The sequence below is a fragment of the Capra hircus genome, chromosome 11 (genome assembly GCF_001704415.2).
Source record: "Capra hircus breed San Clemente chromosome 11, ASM170441v1, whole genome shotgun sequence".
In the NCBI taxonomy this organism is placed as follows: Eukaryota; Metazoa; Chordata; class Mammalia; order Artiodactyla; family Bovidae; genus Capra; species Capra hircus.
The window spans coordinates 48,329,525-48,344,892 of record NC_030818.1 but is presented as its reverse complement, the minus strand read 5'-3'; the positions used below and the strand labels follow the sequence as shown (position 1 = coordinate 48,344,892).

Below are 15,368 nucleotides of genomic sequence, written 5' to 3'. Positions count from 1 at the left end.
AGGGAATTAGTCTTAACATGTAAAGTTTTGTAGATGTTTTCTTTTTTTTTTTTCATGTCTATTCCCATATATAGCTGAATTGGGAGTCCCCAATTTAGATAATAAAGGCACGAATATTACAGAAAGCTGCAGTGAGAATGCCGAGGAAAATGGATAGGACGTAAGATTCAAGGTTAAGAAAGTTTTATGAGATGAGAGTGGAAATTGCTAGCCCAGGGTGATGGTTATAGAGACCAGGCCAGAGAGGGTAGCACAGCATAGTAGGAACATGTACTAACCACCTTTGGTCAAAAGAATTGAACAGTTTTCTCATTTTCTAACTTATTATTGTAGTGATATTATTCTAGAGATCAGAACTGGCTTTATACTTGTTCACATTGTGAATGTGAGTAGCCCTGATGAGGGTTAACTTGTGATTCTCGTTCTTAGGGATAAAGTGGCTGTTCTTCAAGCACTTGCATCCACGGTGCACAGGGTAAGTAGGAATTTCAGGTTTTTGTATCTAATTCAGCTAATAATAAACTTAATGTTCATACCTCTTCTTTATTCACAATTAAACTGTTGTGGATCTAGAGAGTTTCATAGCACTGTCTAGCCCAGACTCTTCATGTGACGAATGAGAAATCTAAAGCTTTTAAAGTAATCAGCCCAGGGCTGCTTAGGATATTAAAACCTTGACTTGGTGCCATGGTTTTTTCCCTCCAGATTCAGTGTTTTTATACTATGCCAGTGATTTTTAACCTCCTAAAGAGCTTGTTGAAATACATGTTCCTAGGGAATGGTTGGGTATGATATTCTAACGCAAGTGACCTGTAGAACCACTTTGAGAACGGTGTACCCACCATATTCAAAGAAATTCAGTGATTAAGAATCTGGGTCTTGGGGCCAAATGTTCTGTTTCATCTTTATCCCAAAGTTACCTTTTCTCTTGATACATCAGGGTATTAGTTTTGACATGTAAAATTTCCTACATGTTTTCTTTTTTTTAATGGCATATATTATGAATGTTATATCAAACTTATTTAGAAAAATACATCTGGTTTTCTGTTTTCTTACCTGTAAAATGGGTGTTTACTTACAGCACCAAACATTGAGGTTTCGGGTGAGAAATAAGTTAGTACATGTGAAAGGGCCTAGGACATCAACTAGCACAAAGGACATGCTCTGTAAATGCTGGCTATTTTATTATTGCTCCAGCTATCTGATTTATTTGTGAATAAATTCCTCCCTTCACAATTCAAGAATAGGGCCTGTAGTCTTGATAGATAAACTGAAATCATAGTAAATGCCTCAGAGATAGAACTTTCAAGTTCTCTTTTTTTTAAAACCACAATATCTATGTGGATTCTCACCCTCCTTGAGGCAGTTGTCACAGATTTCCAGAACTGTTTTTCGACTATGGGTGTTAAACTTATGGGCCAAATACATCCTGGAAGTTTCTGAGGTTGGTTTTAAAATACTGCATCTCCATTCTAGCAAGATACTTAGATTTTCAGCTCACATATCCATAAATAGGCACTTGAAATGTAAACTCAGGGAAATAGACCTCAGAGATTGTTGTCAGTTTTTCAGTGAGATTAACCCAAGGGGTATTTAAGTCAAAGAAGTTGTAGAATTATGTGCACACTTGTCTGATTTGGTCCTGGGCTCTTAAAATCCCGGGGACAATTATTCATTCATTCAGGAACCACACATTCCAACCCTTGATGGTGCTTACCAGGTCATCCAAGCCACCATCATCTCTTACTATGTTGGATTAATTACAGCAGTCTCTGTTCTCTTGGCTTCCTCAACCCAGTAAGCAGCCATAGCGACCCTGCTAAAACGTTGACTCACATCACTCTTCTACTCGGAACTCAAATGGCTTCTGATTTGTTATAAATGAAACAAAAACTGAAACCCCTCCAAGGGTGCCTGAGGCCCTACCTGATCACCCCCATCCCCACCCTAGCTCTGACCACATTTCCTGCCATCTTTCTTGTACCCTGCTCTAACCAGGCAGCCTCCTAGCTAATTCTCAGTTTCTTATCAGGCACAGGTCTGCCTCGAGGCTTTAATGCTTTCTATTTGTTCTGCCTAGTTTATTTTTCCCTGAGATAGCCATATAATTTCTGCCTTTATCTCTTTAAGTCTTTTCCTTGAGATCTTCCCAGACCACACCATATAAAATTGTATGTTTATTTTCTGTGACAGCTTGTCCTCCCTCCCTTCCTTTTCCACAGCAGTTATCGCCTTTAAATTTACTATATGTTTTATTTGCTTTGTTTTCTGGAGATTTTATTCCCCACTAGATTTTGAGTTCTGTGGAGGATAGGATTTTGTTGTCTCCCTGGCACATATGAGGTGCTCAGTAAATATTCAGTGAGTGAATAAGGCAGGCACTGAACTAAGCCAGCGGTGGCTGGGAAAAGGGACAGTGGAGTAGGTAGAGGATTTAAGGAACTGGAGTCAGCCACAACTGATGACAGCTTAGTTGAATGGAAGTAGCAGGAGAGGATCTTTGATTTGGATTGCAGAGTGCTTGGTACCCTTCACTGAAATGGAGACGATAAGAGGGGAGGTCAGAGAAGAACAGTTGGAGGTAGATTTGGTGTGAGGCATCTGAGCTATAGGACCAGAGTTGAGGAGTTTCTCAGAAACCATTAAGGTCTTGGAAATCACTGAGGGAGGAAAATGTGGGAAACAAGAATAAAGTCTAGTGAGAGAAGTCCAGCATGTGGCCCAAAACTAGAGGCCCAAACAGGTATTTGATAAAGATGGCGGGCAGGACAGAGCCAGGCAGCGGTTGGAAATCATGGAGAGATGGTCCAAGGAGGCCGTCCTAGAACTGCTTCCTCTGAGTTGTCCTTCATACCCGTCACATCTTAGCAGAGAGTGGATGCACGCGTGCTGAGTGGTTTCAGTCGTGTCCAGCTCTGATCCTACGGACTGTAGCTCGCCAGGCTCCTCTGTCCATAGAATTTCCCAGGCAAGAATACTGCCATACCCTCCTCCAGGGGATCTTCTCAACCCAAGGATCAAACTCATGTCTCTTACTCCTGCATTGGCAGGCAGGTTCTTTACCACTTTCGCCACCTGTGAAACCCAGAGATCACCTGTGAAACCCAGAGATCACCTGTGAACCAGATGAAGTGAGCCTCAGAGGAACGTAAAGGGAATACAGCATTTGAAAGTGGTATCAGGAACTGAGAGCCCTAAAAAGTACTGCTTCCAGGCCCTAGGTCAGAGCATCCTTCCATTAAGAACCACAGGGAAGCTCTCCCCCAGAGAGTCCAGGTGAATAGTTCAGGGTGGCAAGGGGACTGTCAGAGGAGATTCAGGAAGTAGGTTGAGTTTTTTCTGTGAAACAAAGTTGCCAGAAGGTACAGAGAAGGGGGCTGTGAAGGAGAGGGGAGGAATAGAGGAAGTAATTTGGGGGCCATTCTAAGAGAGACTGCTGGTGCCAAAGAGTTAATCTTGTTCAGGGTTCTACCTGAAACAACTTAAAGAAGTTTGGAACCTTGGCAAACAGGACACTGGAGACGCTGCTGCTGTTCCCACTTCCTGAGAGGGCCGCATAAATGTTATCCTCCATTTGAAGGAGCCTCTTGGGTGGTTAGTGCCATGCGTTGAAGGGATACCCTAGTTCAGGAAACTGGTGCCCAGGCTGGTTAATTCAGAGGCTCTTGACTTTGCATTTAAAACGGTGATATCCCTGCTGATAGCAGCCCCTAGTTAAAACCAGTCATGGAGATTTAAGCCATTGTTTGCTTTAAATTGTGCATAACTATAACCAAGTCTCACAGAGCCTAGGGTACAGCATAGGTGTTAGTGTCTACCAACATACATATTTCTGCATTTGTGATACATGCAGTTAAAACTTCCACAAGGTCCTCTTAATAAAAGCCTAGCTAAAGAGACTTGTGTGTCTTCTCCACAGGATACCACAGCTGTACCTTACGCATTTCAGGATGATCCTTACCTCATACCGACATCCTCTGTGGAATCTGTGAGTATTTTTAGGTAACTTGGCTAGTGTTATGTTTTACCTTGTTGGTTTGGGTGACAGGATGACACATACGACTTATTTTACTTGTAGACACCTTTGAAAAGTTCATAGAGGCTAATAGATAAGTTGGTAGATTTTCTGATTCCTTAACTACTTTTATCAAAAAGTTTTAGAGATTGGCTATGGAGAAGGTATTTGGTTTGGATTTTTAGTACTTTGAAATCTTTCCCACTATAGAGCAATTCACTCAGTTTAAAGGTATTGTTTTTACACACCTCAAGCTGTATGTAGGATCCAACCTGAAATTATGTCACATTCAGCAGAATAATAATAATAATTAGGTAGTTTAGCTTGGAATTCTGTGTGTTACAGTGTTGTTTGGTTGGGGCGGGGGAGGGCAGAATAATTCTTGCTGAGGGTATAACGTTGATCTAGATTATATGTGGTATCAATTTATGTCTTTTTCTTTATACAGCATTCATTTTTGTTGGCAAAGAAGTCCGGAGAGAATGCAGCAAAATTTATTATTAATTCATATCCCAAATATTTTCAGAAAGACATAGCTGAGCCTCATATACCGGTAAGGAGAGGTAATTGCAGTTTCCGGATAATACTATGTAAATATAAACTAAGCTGTCACAACTAACGTTTAAGTAGCCATTTGAATGCCTACAGTATTTGGGTCTAATATTATTTCACCCAAATAATATTTGCGTCTTTTAATATTTATGGTTATCATTGCTCACTGTACTCACCTTTATTATCATTTTTAAAACTACATGTATTTGCTCTTCATTTTGTTTTCTTCATTTGACTTCTGCAACACCAGGCTCTCAGATCTTCACTTCTGACTGCCCTTTCTGGTTCCCTTAGTTGATTTTCCATCCACTCCTCAATCCTTGGTGTCTTTTTCTCAGGATTCCGTACTTGGTCACTCTCTTTTTTTTCTCACTGTAATCTTCCTGCTTCACCAACCCTTATACTCCATTTGGCATTCTTGTATGTTGGCCTCAATGTCTCTACTTTGGACTCCAGACGCTTTTTTTCCAGCCCCCTCTGTTCTGTGGGCGTGAGGGGTGAGTGTGGAGGGCCTGCTGGGTGTTTGGCATTGCACTTAGTGGGTCCCACAGTGCTCAGCTGAACATGGGCTCTGCCTCTGAGCTAAGTAGTGGAAATAGTAACTCAGACTCATTGTGTCTAAAACTGCTTCCTCTCATATCTCCCTACTTTGTAAGTGCACACACCCAGACACCCAGACACCCCTTGTGCTTCTCAAACAGCAAATCTTAGGGACAAATTAGGACGTCAGAGTGATTGTGTCCATAAAGGTTGAAATCCTGAACTAAGACAGTGACAGCAGTGGAATGACCATTTGTAGGGCCTGCTCTCTCCCCTCTATGTTTCTGACCAGTAGTTACTCTTCTGTGTGTAGTTCACTTCTGCTTGAAGCCTTCCCTGGGTCCCTAAGTATTTGAATAATTTGGTGAGTGAGGTAAAATCAACATACCTTGGTAATACTGAATGTTTACAGTAAAAGAAGTTATCAGGGATGGAAGGTTTCCATCTTTACAAACTAGATATACTATGGAACCTTCGGCCAAGATTGAGAGGAAAGTAGGAAGGATGGTTTTAGCAAGGGAAAAATAGTAAGTTCAGCTTGAAATTAGGGGATTTAGTTCACTGGGAACTAAATTCACTGGGAAAACTGAAGACTTTTAATTCAATAGGCTGTAGTTCTTCGATATGGGATTCTTCAAATGCAGACTAAATATTTTTAATTAGGAGCTTTTAAATTCTTTGCCCCAACTTAGATCTCTAAGTAATCTTGTTTTGGTGACTAGAGAGGTAGAGTTAGATTCCTTAAAGAGACATTCATGTTAAAATGATAGGTGGTATCTAATGCATGAAGCATGAATATTATGGTGTGTTAATCAAATACTGTGGTGTGTTGTCTTACTCTGTTGTGCTTTCCCATTGACCTGTTGGCACTGACTTTAACCATCTTATTTTCTAGTGTTTAATGCCTGAGTACTTTGAACCTCAGATTGAAGAAATAAGTGAGGCTGCCCTGCAGGAACGAATCAAGCTCAAAAAAGTCAAAGCTTCTGTGGACATATTTGATCAGCTTTTGCAAGCAGGTGACTAAGTTCATTTGAAGCCCCCATGTTCATGTGAAGCTCCCCTGGGAATGTGGGCGTGGAATTAGGCCACAGTTGTGCGCGTGATCTAGATAGTTGTGAGTACGAGTTAAAAGTGCTGTGCTTCTTCCTCTGCTTGGTAGCTGTTTTTATATTTTTTATAGTTTAAGAAGTCATATTTCAAGTTCTGCTTTAGTGTCATTTTAAAACTGTGGGTAGGATAGAGTTGTCCTTGCCCGTGTGTTGTCCTCTTGTGCAGGTAGAGAAATCTTACAGCCATTCTTTCTTAGCTTCTGTTTTTAACATGAGGTTTGTTCATACTGTATTCACATTTCTTACATTCTTTAAGTATGTGTGAGAGGCAAAAAACAGACTAGAAAGAAATACTTAAAAAGGAAAGAGCACCAAGCTGCAGGATCAGAAGCTTGGGTAGGTTCTGGCACTAATTAGCGCTGTAGCTTTGAAAAACTCAATTCCTTTAATCCTTCTGTCTCTCAAATCCTGTGGCTATCTGAATTTGATGTGGATGAACCTCCAGGGGTTTAGGTGACAGGGCTTGTAAGCTACCATGAGATGAGAATATACCTAGAGTAGCATGAAGGCAGCAGCATTGCTTAAGTTTTGGAATCTGGTATGCTGGTCAGTGGTTTAGGATAAAAATCAGCCAAACATACGAGAAAGAGAAGCTGGACTGAATCACTCAATATAGTCTTGAATATGGCAAGAAACATTTTCAGAAAACTTTTAAGAATTTTGATGTGTAGCCTGTTAAAGCATCAGGTGTACAAATGAATTGCTGATGCAGATTGTCATTTAGGGAGGCTTTTTCCTCTGCTTGTTGAATATGATAAACATCATTATATTAAGACTTGTCTTCCTCTGTCTTACACACTGTGTGGTGTAGATGCAAGCAGCTGTTCAGTGAACCTTAGTAAAGACAGGGTCAGAGCTGTAACACTCAGCTCAGAGTAATGGAATGAGTCGACATACTAGGAGAGGAAATATAGAAAATTTTAATATCAAGGCCTAATAAGTGCCAAGCACTTTGTAGGCGTTTAATTCTGTAACACCTTATGAGTTGGTGTGCTTGTAGTCATTTATAAAGGAAACTGACTGACTTCAAGTAATCTTCAGGGTCACAGCTTTGAGATGCTATGAGGCAGTCAGGTTACACACCATCACCTGTTTCCCCTCCACTCTGTCTTTTGTCTTTTCTAAAGGCTTTTAAGTTTCCTGATAGCCATTTGTATTATCAGTATATTTTCTTAAGAAAAATTCAGCTACTTTTCTTTTTAAAGCACTAAATTCATACTTCTTCCTGTTCCCTTTTCTCCCCCTTGATAAGTGTCAAGTTGGGAACATAATGTTTGGAACAGTAATTTTTTTAAAGGCTGCTATCTCTAGGCATGTATTTCAGCGAGGGCCTGGATCCAAGCGAAACGGTTCAGATTGCGTTTGTGAAGACGGAACTGGGCCCTGGGGGACTACATGGCAATCATTTCCAGATTGTTCATTTCGAAGGTGATAGGTAGGACTATGAGAGGGTTTCTCTGAGAATATGAGTACATAGAATAAATGAGCCCAGGGTCAAACTTGGCTCTGGTATTTTATCTCTTCTGTCAGACAGCACTGTTAGGGATTCTGTGCTATCTGCATCACTCCAGATGTTTAAGCTGATGTGGGGTGCAACTCGCCCTTGGAGAATGGAATCCAGTAGGCTTTAGTTCTTTGATGTTTGAAAGATTCTCCCCCTCACCCTTTTTTTCCCCCACCCACAGGAACCACTGTATCTCTGGAAACAACTAACAGTCTCTTGGATTTGTTGTGTTACTATGGAAACCAAGAACCCTCCACTAATTATAATTTCCAACAACAGGAACAATCAGAAGAGTTGGTAATGATTTTTTAAAGTGTCTTTTGATAGTAATTCTTTCTCATTTTAGGGTGAGTTCTTACACCTTATGTTAGAGATTTGTGCTGAGGTGTGATATAGCACAGTATGTAGGCTGGACAAAAGGTGATGTGGAGGAAGAGATGGATTTTAACAATTGTTTTACCCTGGTTCCCTCCTTAAAAGTATTTTGACCTTGCCTACCACATGCAGAAACCAGTGACCAGAAATGTTTGGATGGGCCCCTTTGTTGTTGTTCCTCAGAGTGACAATATGTTGTATATGGGACAGAAGGGAAAACCCCTGGCCCCAGCCCTCTTGAAAATTCATGCATATATAGGCAGGGTCTCCTTTTTACCTTCTACCAAATCTTTATTTCCTTTGCTTTTCTGAAATTTCCTCTGCCTTACCGGTTCTGAGTAGTATAGCTTGGAGAATGCTTTCCGTTGTCGTATTCTGTTTTATATCTGTTGGTGATGGCTCATTTCAGGAAGAGGGCGAAGAGGGAGATAACGTGAAGTCTAAGAAGAAGGCTGGTCACCAGCTTGGAGTTACTTGGAGGTATGTTACAGGATAATCAGAACGTTTATGGATCCTTACGGTTGTGGAATGTTCTCCGTCACCCCCTGGAGAAGACACAACCCGGTAGTATTCTAAAATGCAGTTTGTTCTCTGTGTGCAACGTAAATGTCACCGATGGTTTTCATATGTGTTTGGGCCATTTTTTTATTAGATCTTTACTTCCAACCAGCTAGAGGTACAGGACTGGTGTTGATTTCTGTTTTTTCCTCCCCCGCCTAACTGCATGTAACCATCATGGTATGGTTCTTTTGGTAGTTTCATTAGTAGTCTTACCTTGCACTATATACCTCTAAATCTAAAAAGGTTCAGAATTTTAAAAACTATGTTAGAATACACATATGTCAGAGCATAGTTCTAAGTTAAGACTGCTGGCTAACAGAAGTATTCACTACTGAACAAAAGATAAATATTTATGTAATGATTCAGGATTCAAATGAACTGAGTAAAACTGTCTAAAAGAAAGGTATTTCGTAAGGGTGTCTGGAAAAGGAAAGCTACTGTTAATATCAAAATGAGTGAATAAAAAATTAAACTTCTTCAATAGATACTAATAATTTCTTATAGTGGTTAAGAACAGGGACTTGTGAGTACCATTTTGGCCCAAATCCAGGCTCTATTTTCCAAGATGTGTTGGTAACAGAAAATGAAGGTGCAGCGTGATTTGTATAACATAGCACATTGACTGACTGACTGAAAGAGCCAGGTTATATAAGCTAGAATAGGACAATGGATTCTAGGGCACCACATGTCTGCAGTTGCCTCTGGTTATTTATATCCAGTTGAAGGAGGGTGGAGGAACTTCACTGTGTACCCTGCTGTGCCATTTGCTTTTTATTTATAATGCTGAGTATATATTCGGAGAAGGCAATGGCACCCCGCTCCAGCACACTTGCCTGGAAAATCCCATGGATGGAGGAACCTGGTGGGCCATAGTCCATGGGATCGCTAAGAGTCAGACACAACTGAGCAACTTCACTTTCATGCATTGGAGAAGGAAATGGCAACCCACTCCAGTGTTCTTGCCTGGAGAATCCTAGGGACAGGGGAACCTGGTGGGCTGCTGTCTGTGGGGTCACACAGAGTCAGACACGACTGAAGCGACTTAGCAGCAACAGCAGCAGCAACCAGATCTCCTTCTCTGGGTGGGAAGAATTACTTGAAATTATATGCAGAAAATGCCTGGAACGTTGCAAATACTCCATGTGGTAGCTGTTACTGGTTTTATCTGTTTCCACTGGTTCACGTTTACTCTTGTGTCTAGAGCCAAAAACCATGCTGAGAGAATCTTTGCTCTGATGCCTGAGAAAAATGCGCATTCTTACTGCACAATGATTCGAGGAATGGTGAAGGTAACATTTGTTCTGGATAGTTTTATGTTTTTGTCTTTAATTTCTACTGAATCGGGGTTTCTCAGCCGCAGAACCCTTCACAGCTGGGCCACATAGTTTGTTGTCGTTGGGGGTTTCCAGAGCCTTGAAGGATGTTTGAGAACTGCCTCTACCCACTTCATGCAGTAATTCATCCTCCCATCCCCCAGTTGTGACAATATAATTCTCATAGTTGTTTTTTCATTAAAATAAGATACACTTATTGAAAAAAAATTATTAGGAAAAAGTTTTTAAAAATTGAAATCACTGCGTTGAAGTAACAGGAATAGAAACTGTATTATACCACACTGCTCATTTAAAAGGAAAAACACTATCCATTCTGGTCTATCCTTTTACTTCTGAGAACAGTAGATATGCAAATATTTATTAAAGGCAACTTTTATGGTGTTTAATTTTCTTCCTTTCCCTCTTCCAGCACCGAGCTCATACACAGGCATTAAGCTTGTACACTGAACTGTTAAACAGCAGACTGCGTGGTGAGTTGTATCTAGAGAATTCATCTCTGTCCTTCCTTTCCTTCTCATATGTGGGCGTGTGTGCGTGCTCAGTCATGTCCTAGCTCTGCACGCCATGGACTGTAGCTTGCCAAGCTCCTCTGTCCATGGAATTTCCCAGGCAAGAATACTGAAATTGGCTGCCATTTCCATCTCCAGGGGGTCTTCCCCTCCCAGGGACTGAACCCGAGTCTCCTGCATTGGCTGGTGGACTCTCTACCTCTGCTTCACCTCTGCATTCTTACCTGTGCATCATTGTATCAGGAGTCTGTACAATCGCAGGAGTTTGCCTTAATGATTCGTTCATTCTTAATCTTTTCCTCTAATGTTGGTGATTGAAACGAGAATCCAGAGCCAAAGAAAAGAGTGGTTTCCTAGTTTTGTGGACTCATGTGCATGACCACTTGGCCTTTAATCACTGACCCCAAATTTTGTTAAAGTAAGTTTTCTTCTTTTATAGCTGATGTGCACACCTTCAATTCATTAATTGAAGCAACAGCATTGGTGGCGAATAAGAAATTTGAAGAAAAGTGGAATAATATATTGGTAAGGAGGAACCCTCACTTTGGCTACTAATAGGCCAAAATATCCTTTGCTGGGAGTCCTGAAATGCAGGAGACACTAGTTCAATCCCTGGGTTGGGAAGATCTCTTGGAGAAGGAAATGGCAACCCACTCGAGTATTCTTGCCTGGGAAATGCTACGAACAGGGGAGTCTGGTGGGCTACAGTCCATGGGGTTGCAAGAGTTGTACATGACTCACCCAGTACACCACCACCAACCGCCATCCTTTGCTCGGAGTGCATGGGGTGGAGAGAGCATTCACTGAGCTTCTTTGTGGTGGTCATCTTTGCACTGGGCACTTCACTTGGCAGTGGCCTGTTCACACCCTTCTAGCAACCCTTAGTTTAATTAGCTGTATCTGACATGTGACCCAAGCATACAGCTAGAATCCAGGAAGACCAGTTTGCTGTGTTATATTCATTTATTTCCTTATAATCGTGTGGGTTTTTTTTATATTAAAACATTTATTGAAAAAAATTACTTGGAAAGTTTTTAAAAATTGGAATCACAGGAACGAAGTAACAGGAATGGAAACCACACTATACCATTCATTGTTGTCCAGTCACTCAGTTGTGTCCAACTTGTTGCGGCCTCAGGTACTGTAGCCCACCAGGCTCCTCTGCCCATGGGATTCTCCAGGGCAGAATACTAGAGTGGGTTGCCGTTTCCTTCTCCAGGGGATTTTCCCGACCCAGGGATCAAACCCGCATGTCCTACATTGGCAGCTGGGTTCCTTAGCACTGAGCCACCAGGGACGTGCATACCATACCGTACTGCTCATGTGAAAGGGAAAAACCAGTCTGTTCTAGTCTCTACTTTTGCTTCAGTCTTAGACTCATTAGGCCATTAGAGACAGTTGGACACGGACATCACATGGGGGTTAGAGTGACTGTTGAAAGGGCCTTCTCTCAGGGGCACTAGATAATTCTTAAATGGGGGGCTTATTTGTTAATCTGCTCTAAACATAGGCAGACAGCCCAATTCTTTTAGTGTGTTCTGTTAGTTTATTGGACAAATTACCCACCAGGCATTAAAAAAAAAATAATACTCCTGCTTTTGATTCAACTAGGACCTGCTGAAGCAAATGGTTGCACAGAACGTGAAGCCCAATCTACAGACTTTTAACACTATTCTCAAATGTCTCCGAAGATTTTATGCATTTGGAAAATTGCCAGCCTTACAGACCTTCCGGGAAATGAAAGCCATCGGGATAGGTGAGTGGTGTCCTCATGTCCCCACTGGAGGCAGTGCTGACCTGAGGCTTCAGGTCCAGGTGATCCAAAAAGAGACTAAACTTTTCTGTGCTGTTTACATAATATGGTAGGAATTTCCTTTCCACCATTAAGCACATTTTTTAATGATGTATATTTAGTATAATGGGAGCTCTTCTTTATCATCTTTTTGCTGCTTATAGCAAATTACACTCTTGGGATTTTAGATACTTTTTAATGGATTTCTTGATTCTAGGGAGAATTGTTCACTTACAGTTGGCTAGTTTTAAAATCTCGTGACATTTTCTGGCATAATTAAGTATTTGAACCCAATTGTATGCTAGTATGTTGTATATTTTTCAGTGTTTATGTTATTGAATCAGTTCACTTCTATCTTTTAGTGTTCTTAAATGAAACTCACAAGAGTATTGACCGTAATGTTTTAGTGATAGGTGTCTGGACTTTCTAAGAGGAATTTTATCTCCATGACACCTTTCCACCTTTACATTAATCACATCAGCTGGGAAATGTCTTTGTTCAGAGGAACGGAATGCATCTTCTACTTACGTAACATCACTAATGTTTTTATTCACTGTACCTCAGTAAGCTATATTTTGTATAGCTGTGTTTTACATTTCTTTTTTTTTTTCTTTTTTCTATGTACCTGGTAACATAAGAACCCTCGCTTGCAACATATCATCATATTATTCAGCTGTTTTATCAACATGGTATGTATGTCATTATGTTATTTATGTAGAGATTAGGCTAACTTCACTGCTAATGAATAGAGATTGGATAGTTCACAGAATAGCGTTGTCTATAGCCTGAGCAAAAAGTTACTCTTGAGGGTAGTGTCATCTTTTTGTGATGTAAAGCTTAAGTCGGAGTGGAGGAAGGTCATTAAATGTACTAACGGGCAGTATATGGTTTTGGCCAGAAGGTACTTGAGTTTGGAATTCCTTTTGCCCTCTAGAACTGTGCTGTCCGATACAGTAGCTGCTTAGCCACACGTGGCTATTTAATTAAATTCCTTCATAGCATTAGTGCTCAGTAGCCACCTGTGACTGCTGACTGCATCGTCAGTGATACAATTATAGAACATTTCCGTCTTTGCAGGAAGCTGTTGGATAGTCCTGCTCCACAGTAAACATTATTTTGAAGCCTCATGGGAGAACTTCAAGGCTCCATTTGTTACCTAATTTTACGTCAGCTGTGCTCTATTGAATGGATTTTGGAGCAAGGCACACCTGAGTTGAAATTTCATCTCTACCATTTACCAGATGTGTGGGAAGGGACTGGATGTCTTACCCGAGTGATGCCATCACGATGTAATGATGAAATGAATTATGTGTAGTGTCCCGTTCACGTTTGGGAGGCATGTAGTAAGTACTGTAGGTTCTTAGCCATTTGCCCCAACCTGCGAAACAACCCTAGGTATAGAAATGACAGTTCCAGTCTTTCTCTCCTGTAATGGGCTTTTTGTGTGAAAACAACAGAAAATCTTTATTTTGGAAGGGTAGTTTTGCAAAATTCACATTCTCATACATAGGGAAGTAGGAGCCGTTAAATGACTTTATCTTGAAAACAGGTGAACTGTTTCCACAGTAATTTTGTCATCTAAAATTTTACTAAACTTTGGTGGTATTGTACTGCTACTGCTAAGTCACTTCAGTCGTGTCCGACTCTGTGTGACCTCATAGACGGCAGTCCACCAGCCTCCCTCGTCCCTGGGATTCTCCAGGCAAGAACACTGGGTTGGGTTGCCATTTCCTTCTCCAATGCGTGAAAGTGAAGTCACTCAGTCGTGTCCGACTCTGTGTGACCTCATAGACGGCAGCCCACCAGCCTCCCTCGTCCCTGGGATTCTCCAGGCAAGAACACTGGGTTGGGTTGCCATTTCCTTCTCCAATGCGTGAAAGTGAAGTCACTAAGTCGTGTCCGACTGTTAGCGACCCCATGGACTGCAGCCTACCAGGCTCCTCCGCCCATGGGATTTTCCAGGCAAAAGTAGGTATTGTACTAAAACTAAGTAATTCTCACCCTAAAGCCTATTCCACTACTACATCACACATCACCTTGGCTAACTAAAGTCACTGGTGCTTATGTTTCCTAAGTAACACCCAGGGTCATAGGGGCAGGAGTGTCAGTGTGTCTTAGGGATATAAATTGATTATTGTCTGTAATAATACTTGCTAGGAATTTACCCAAAGGAAAAGCCTAAAATAATGAAGAGATGATACATATAAAATAGGCTATTAGGAAATAGAATAATTAGAACAGTAACAAGTGCAAACATCCTTGAGGAACTTCAGAAGTACATCTATGCTGTCACTGAAACTATATTATCACTTGCAGGTGCATAGGTGGGGAAGGGAATATAGATAAATAATGTGAAATGTTCAACTGGAAATGTCACAGATACATTTTGATTCTATAGTTTTCTTTTTCTTGGCTCTCATCCTGGTTATATTTAAAAGGAGCACAAATGTTTATTAGCAAAAAACATGTTTGTTTTCTAAGTAGGCAGGCTTGGTGAGGGTGTCCGTCTGTCTCCCATTTCAGTGCAAGTCCGCCTTGTGAGGAGACTGAGAAGGAGGGGCTGCGTCTGTTGGGAGCGCTGTAACTGACCCAGGCCTTGGGGAGAGCTGCACTCAGCAGAGGGTGCTCTCATTCCTCTCACAGGGATATGCTTGGCCAGCTCCATGGCTTGGGTGGAGGAATGAGAAAGGCAGCCTTAGGACTAGTTCTGCCTACCCCATGGTAGTGCAGGAAGTAGGCTCCTGAGAAAACCCAGTTGCCTTCTTTTTCTGCAGAAAGCCCTTCAAAAGGATCATCCCTCATCATCTATGATATCATGGATGAAATAACGGGAAAGAAGTTTTCTCCAAAGGACCCCGATGACGGTACGTGCAGAAATTGCTGCCGTAAGACAGCCAGCCTCTTTTCCTGACTGCGGTTATAGAGCCTTGTGATGAGGATGGGGTTTGATTTAGTTTAGTCATCTTTGGGTGGTTATTCTGAGAAAGCAGAGTGTCAGCGGCTTGTGCTGTATGTTGCTTCTCCTTGTGTTTTCATTCTTTTAGGTTTGTCCTACACCTTACCAGTTTTGTTGC

The 15,368-nt window shown here is 41.3% G+C and overlaps 1 protein-coding gene across 1 annotated transcript in view; it reads left to right on the top strand.

Moving 5' to 3' along the window:
* PTCD3 (pentatricopeptide repeat domain 3) overlaps positions 1-15,368 on the top strand; it is a 28,080-nt gene that overhangs the window by 5,378 nt on the left and 7,334 nt on the right. Inside the window, exons 4-15 of the mRNA XM_005686707.2 lie at positions 430-475; positions 3,920-3,988; positions 4,464-4,568; positions 6,003-6,126; positions 7,905-8,020; positions 8,508-8,578; positions 9,861-9,948; positions 10,403-10,463; positions 10,942-11,027; positions 12,114-12,258; positions 12,933-12,983; positions 15,069-15,158. Of these exons, the coding sequence (XP_005686764.2) occupies positions 430-475; positions 3,920-3,988; positions 4,464-4,568; positions 6,003-6,126; positions 7,905-8,020; positions 8,508-8,578; positions 9,861-9,948; positions 10,403-10,463; positions 10,942-11,027; positions 12,114-12,258; positions 12,933-12,983; positions 15,069-15,158 (1,052 nt within the window). The remainder of the gene's footprint in view (positions 1-429; positions 476-3,919; positions 3,989-4,463; positions 4,569-6,002; positions 6,127-7,904; positions 8,021-8,507; positions 8,579-9,860; positions 9,949-10,402; positions 10,464-10,941; positions 11,028-12,113; positions 12,259-12,932; positions 12,984-15,068; positions 15,159-15,368) is intronic.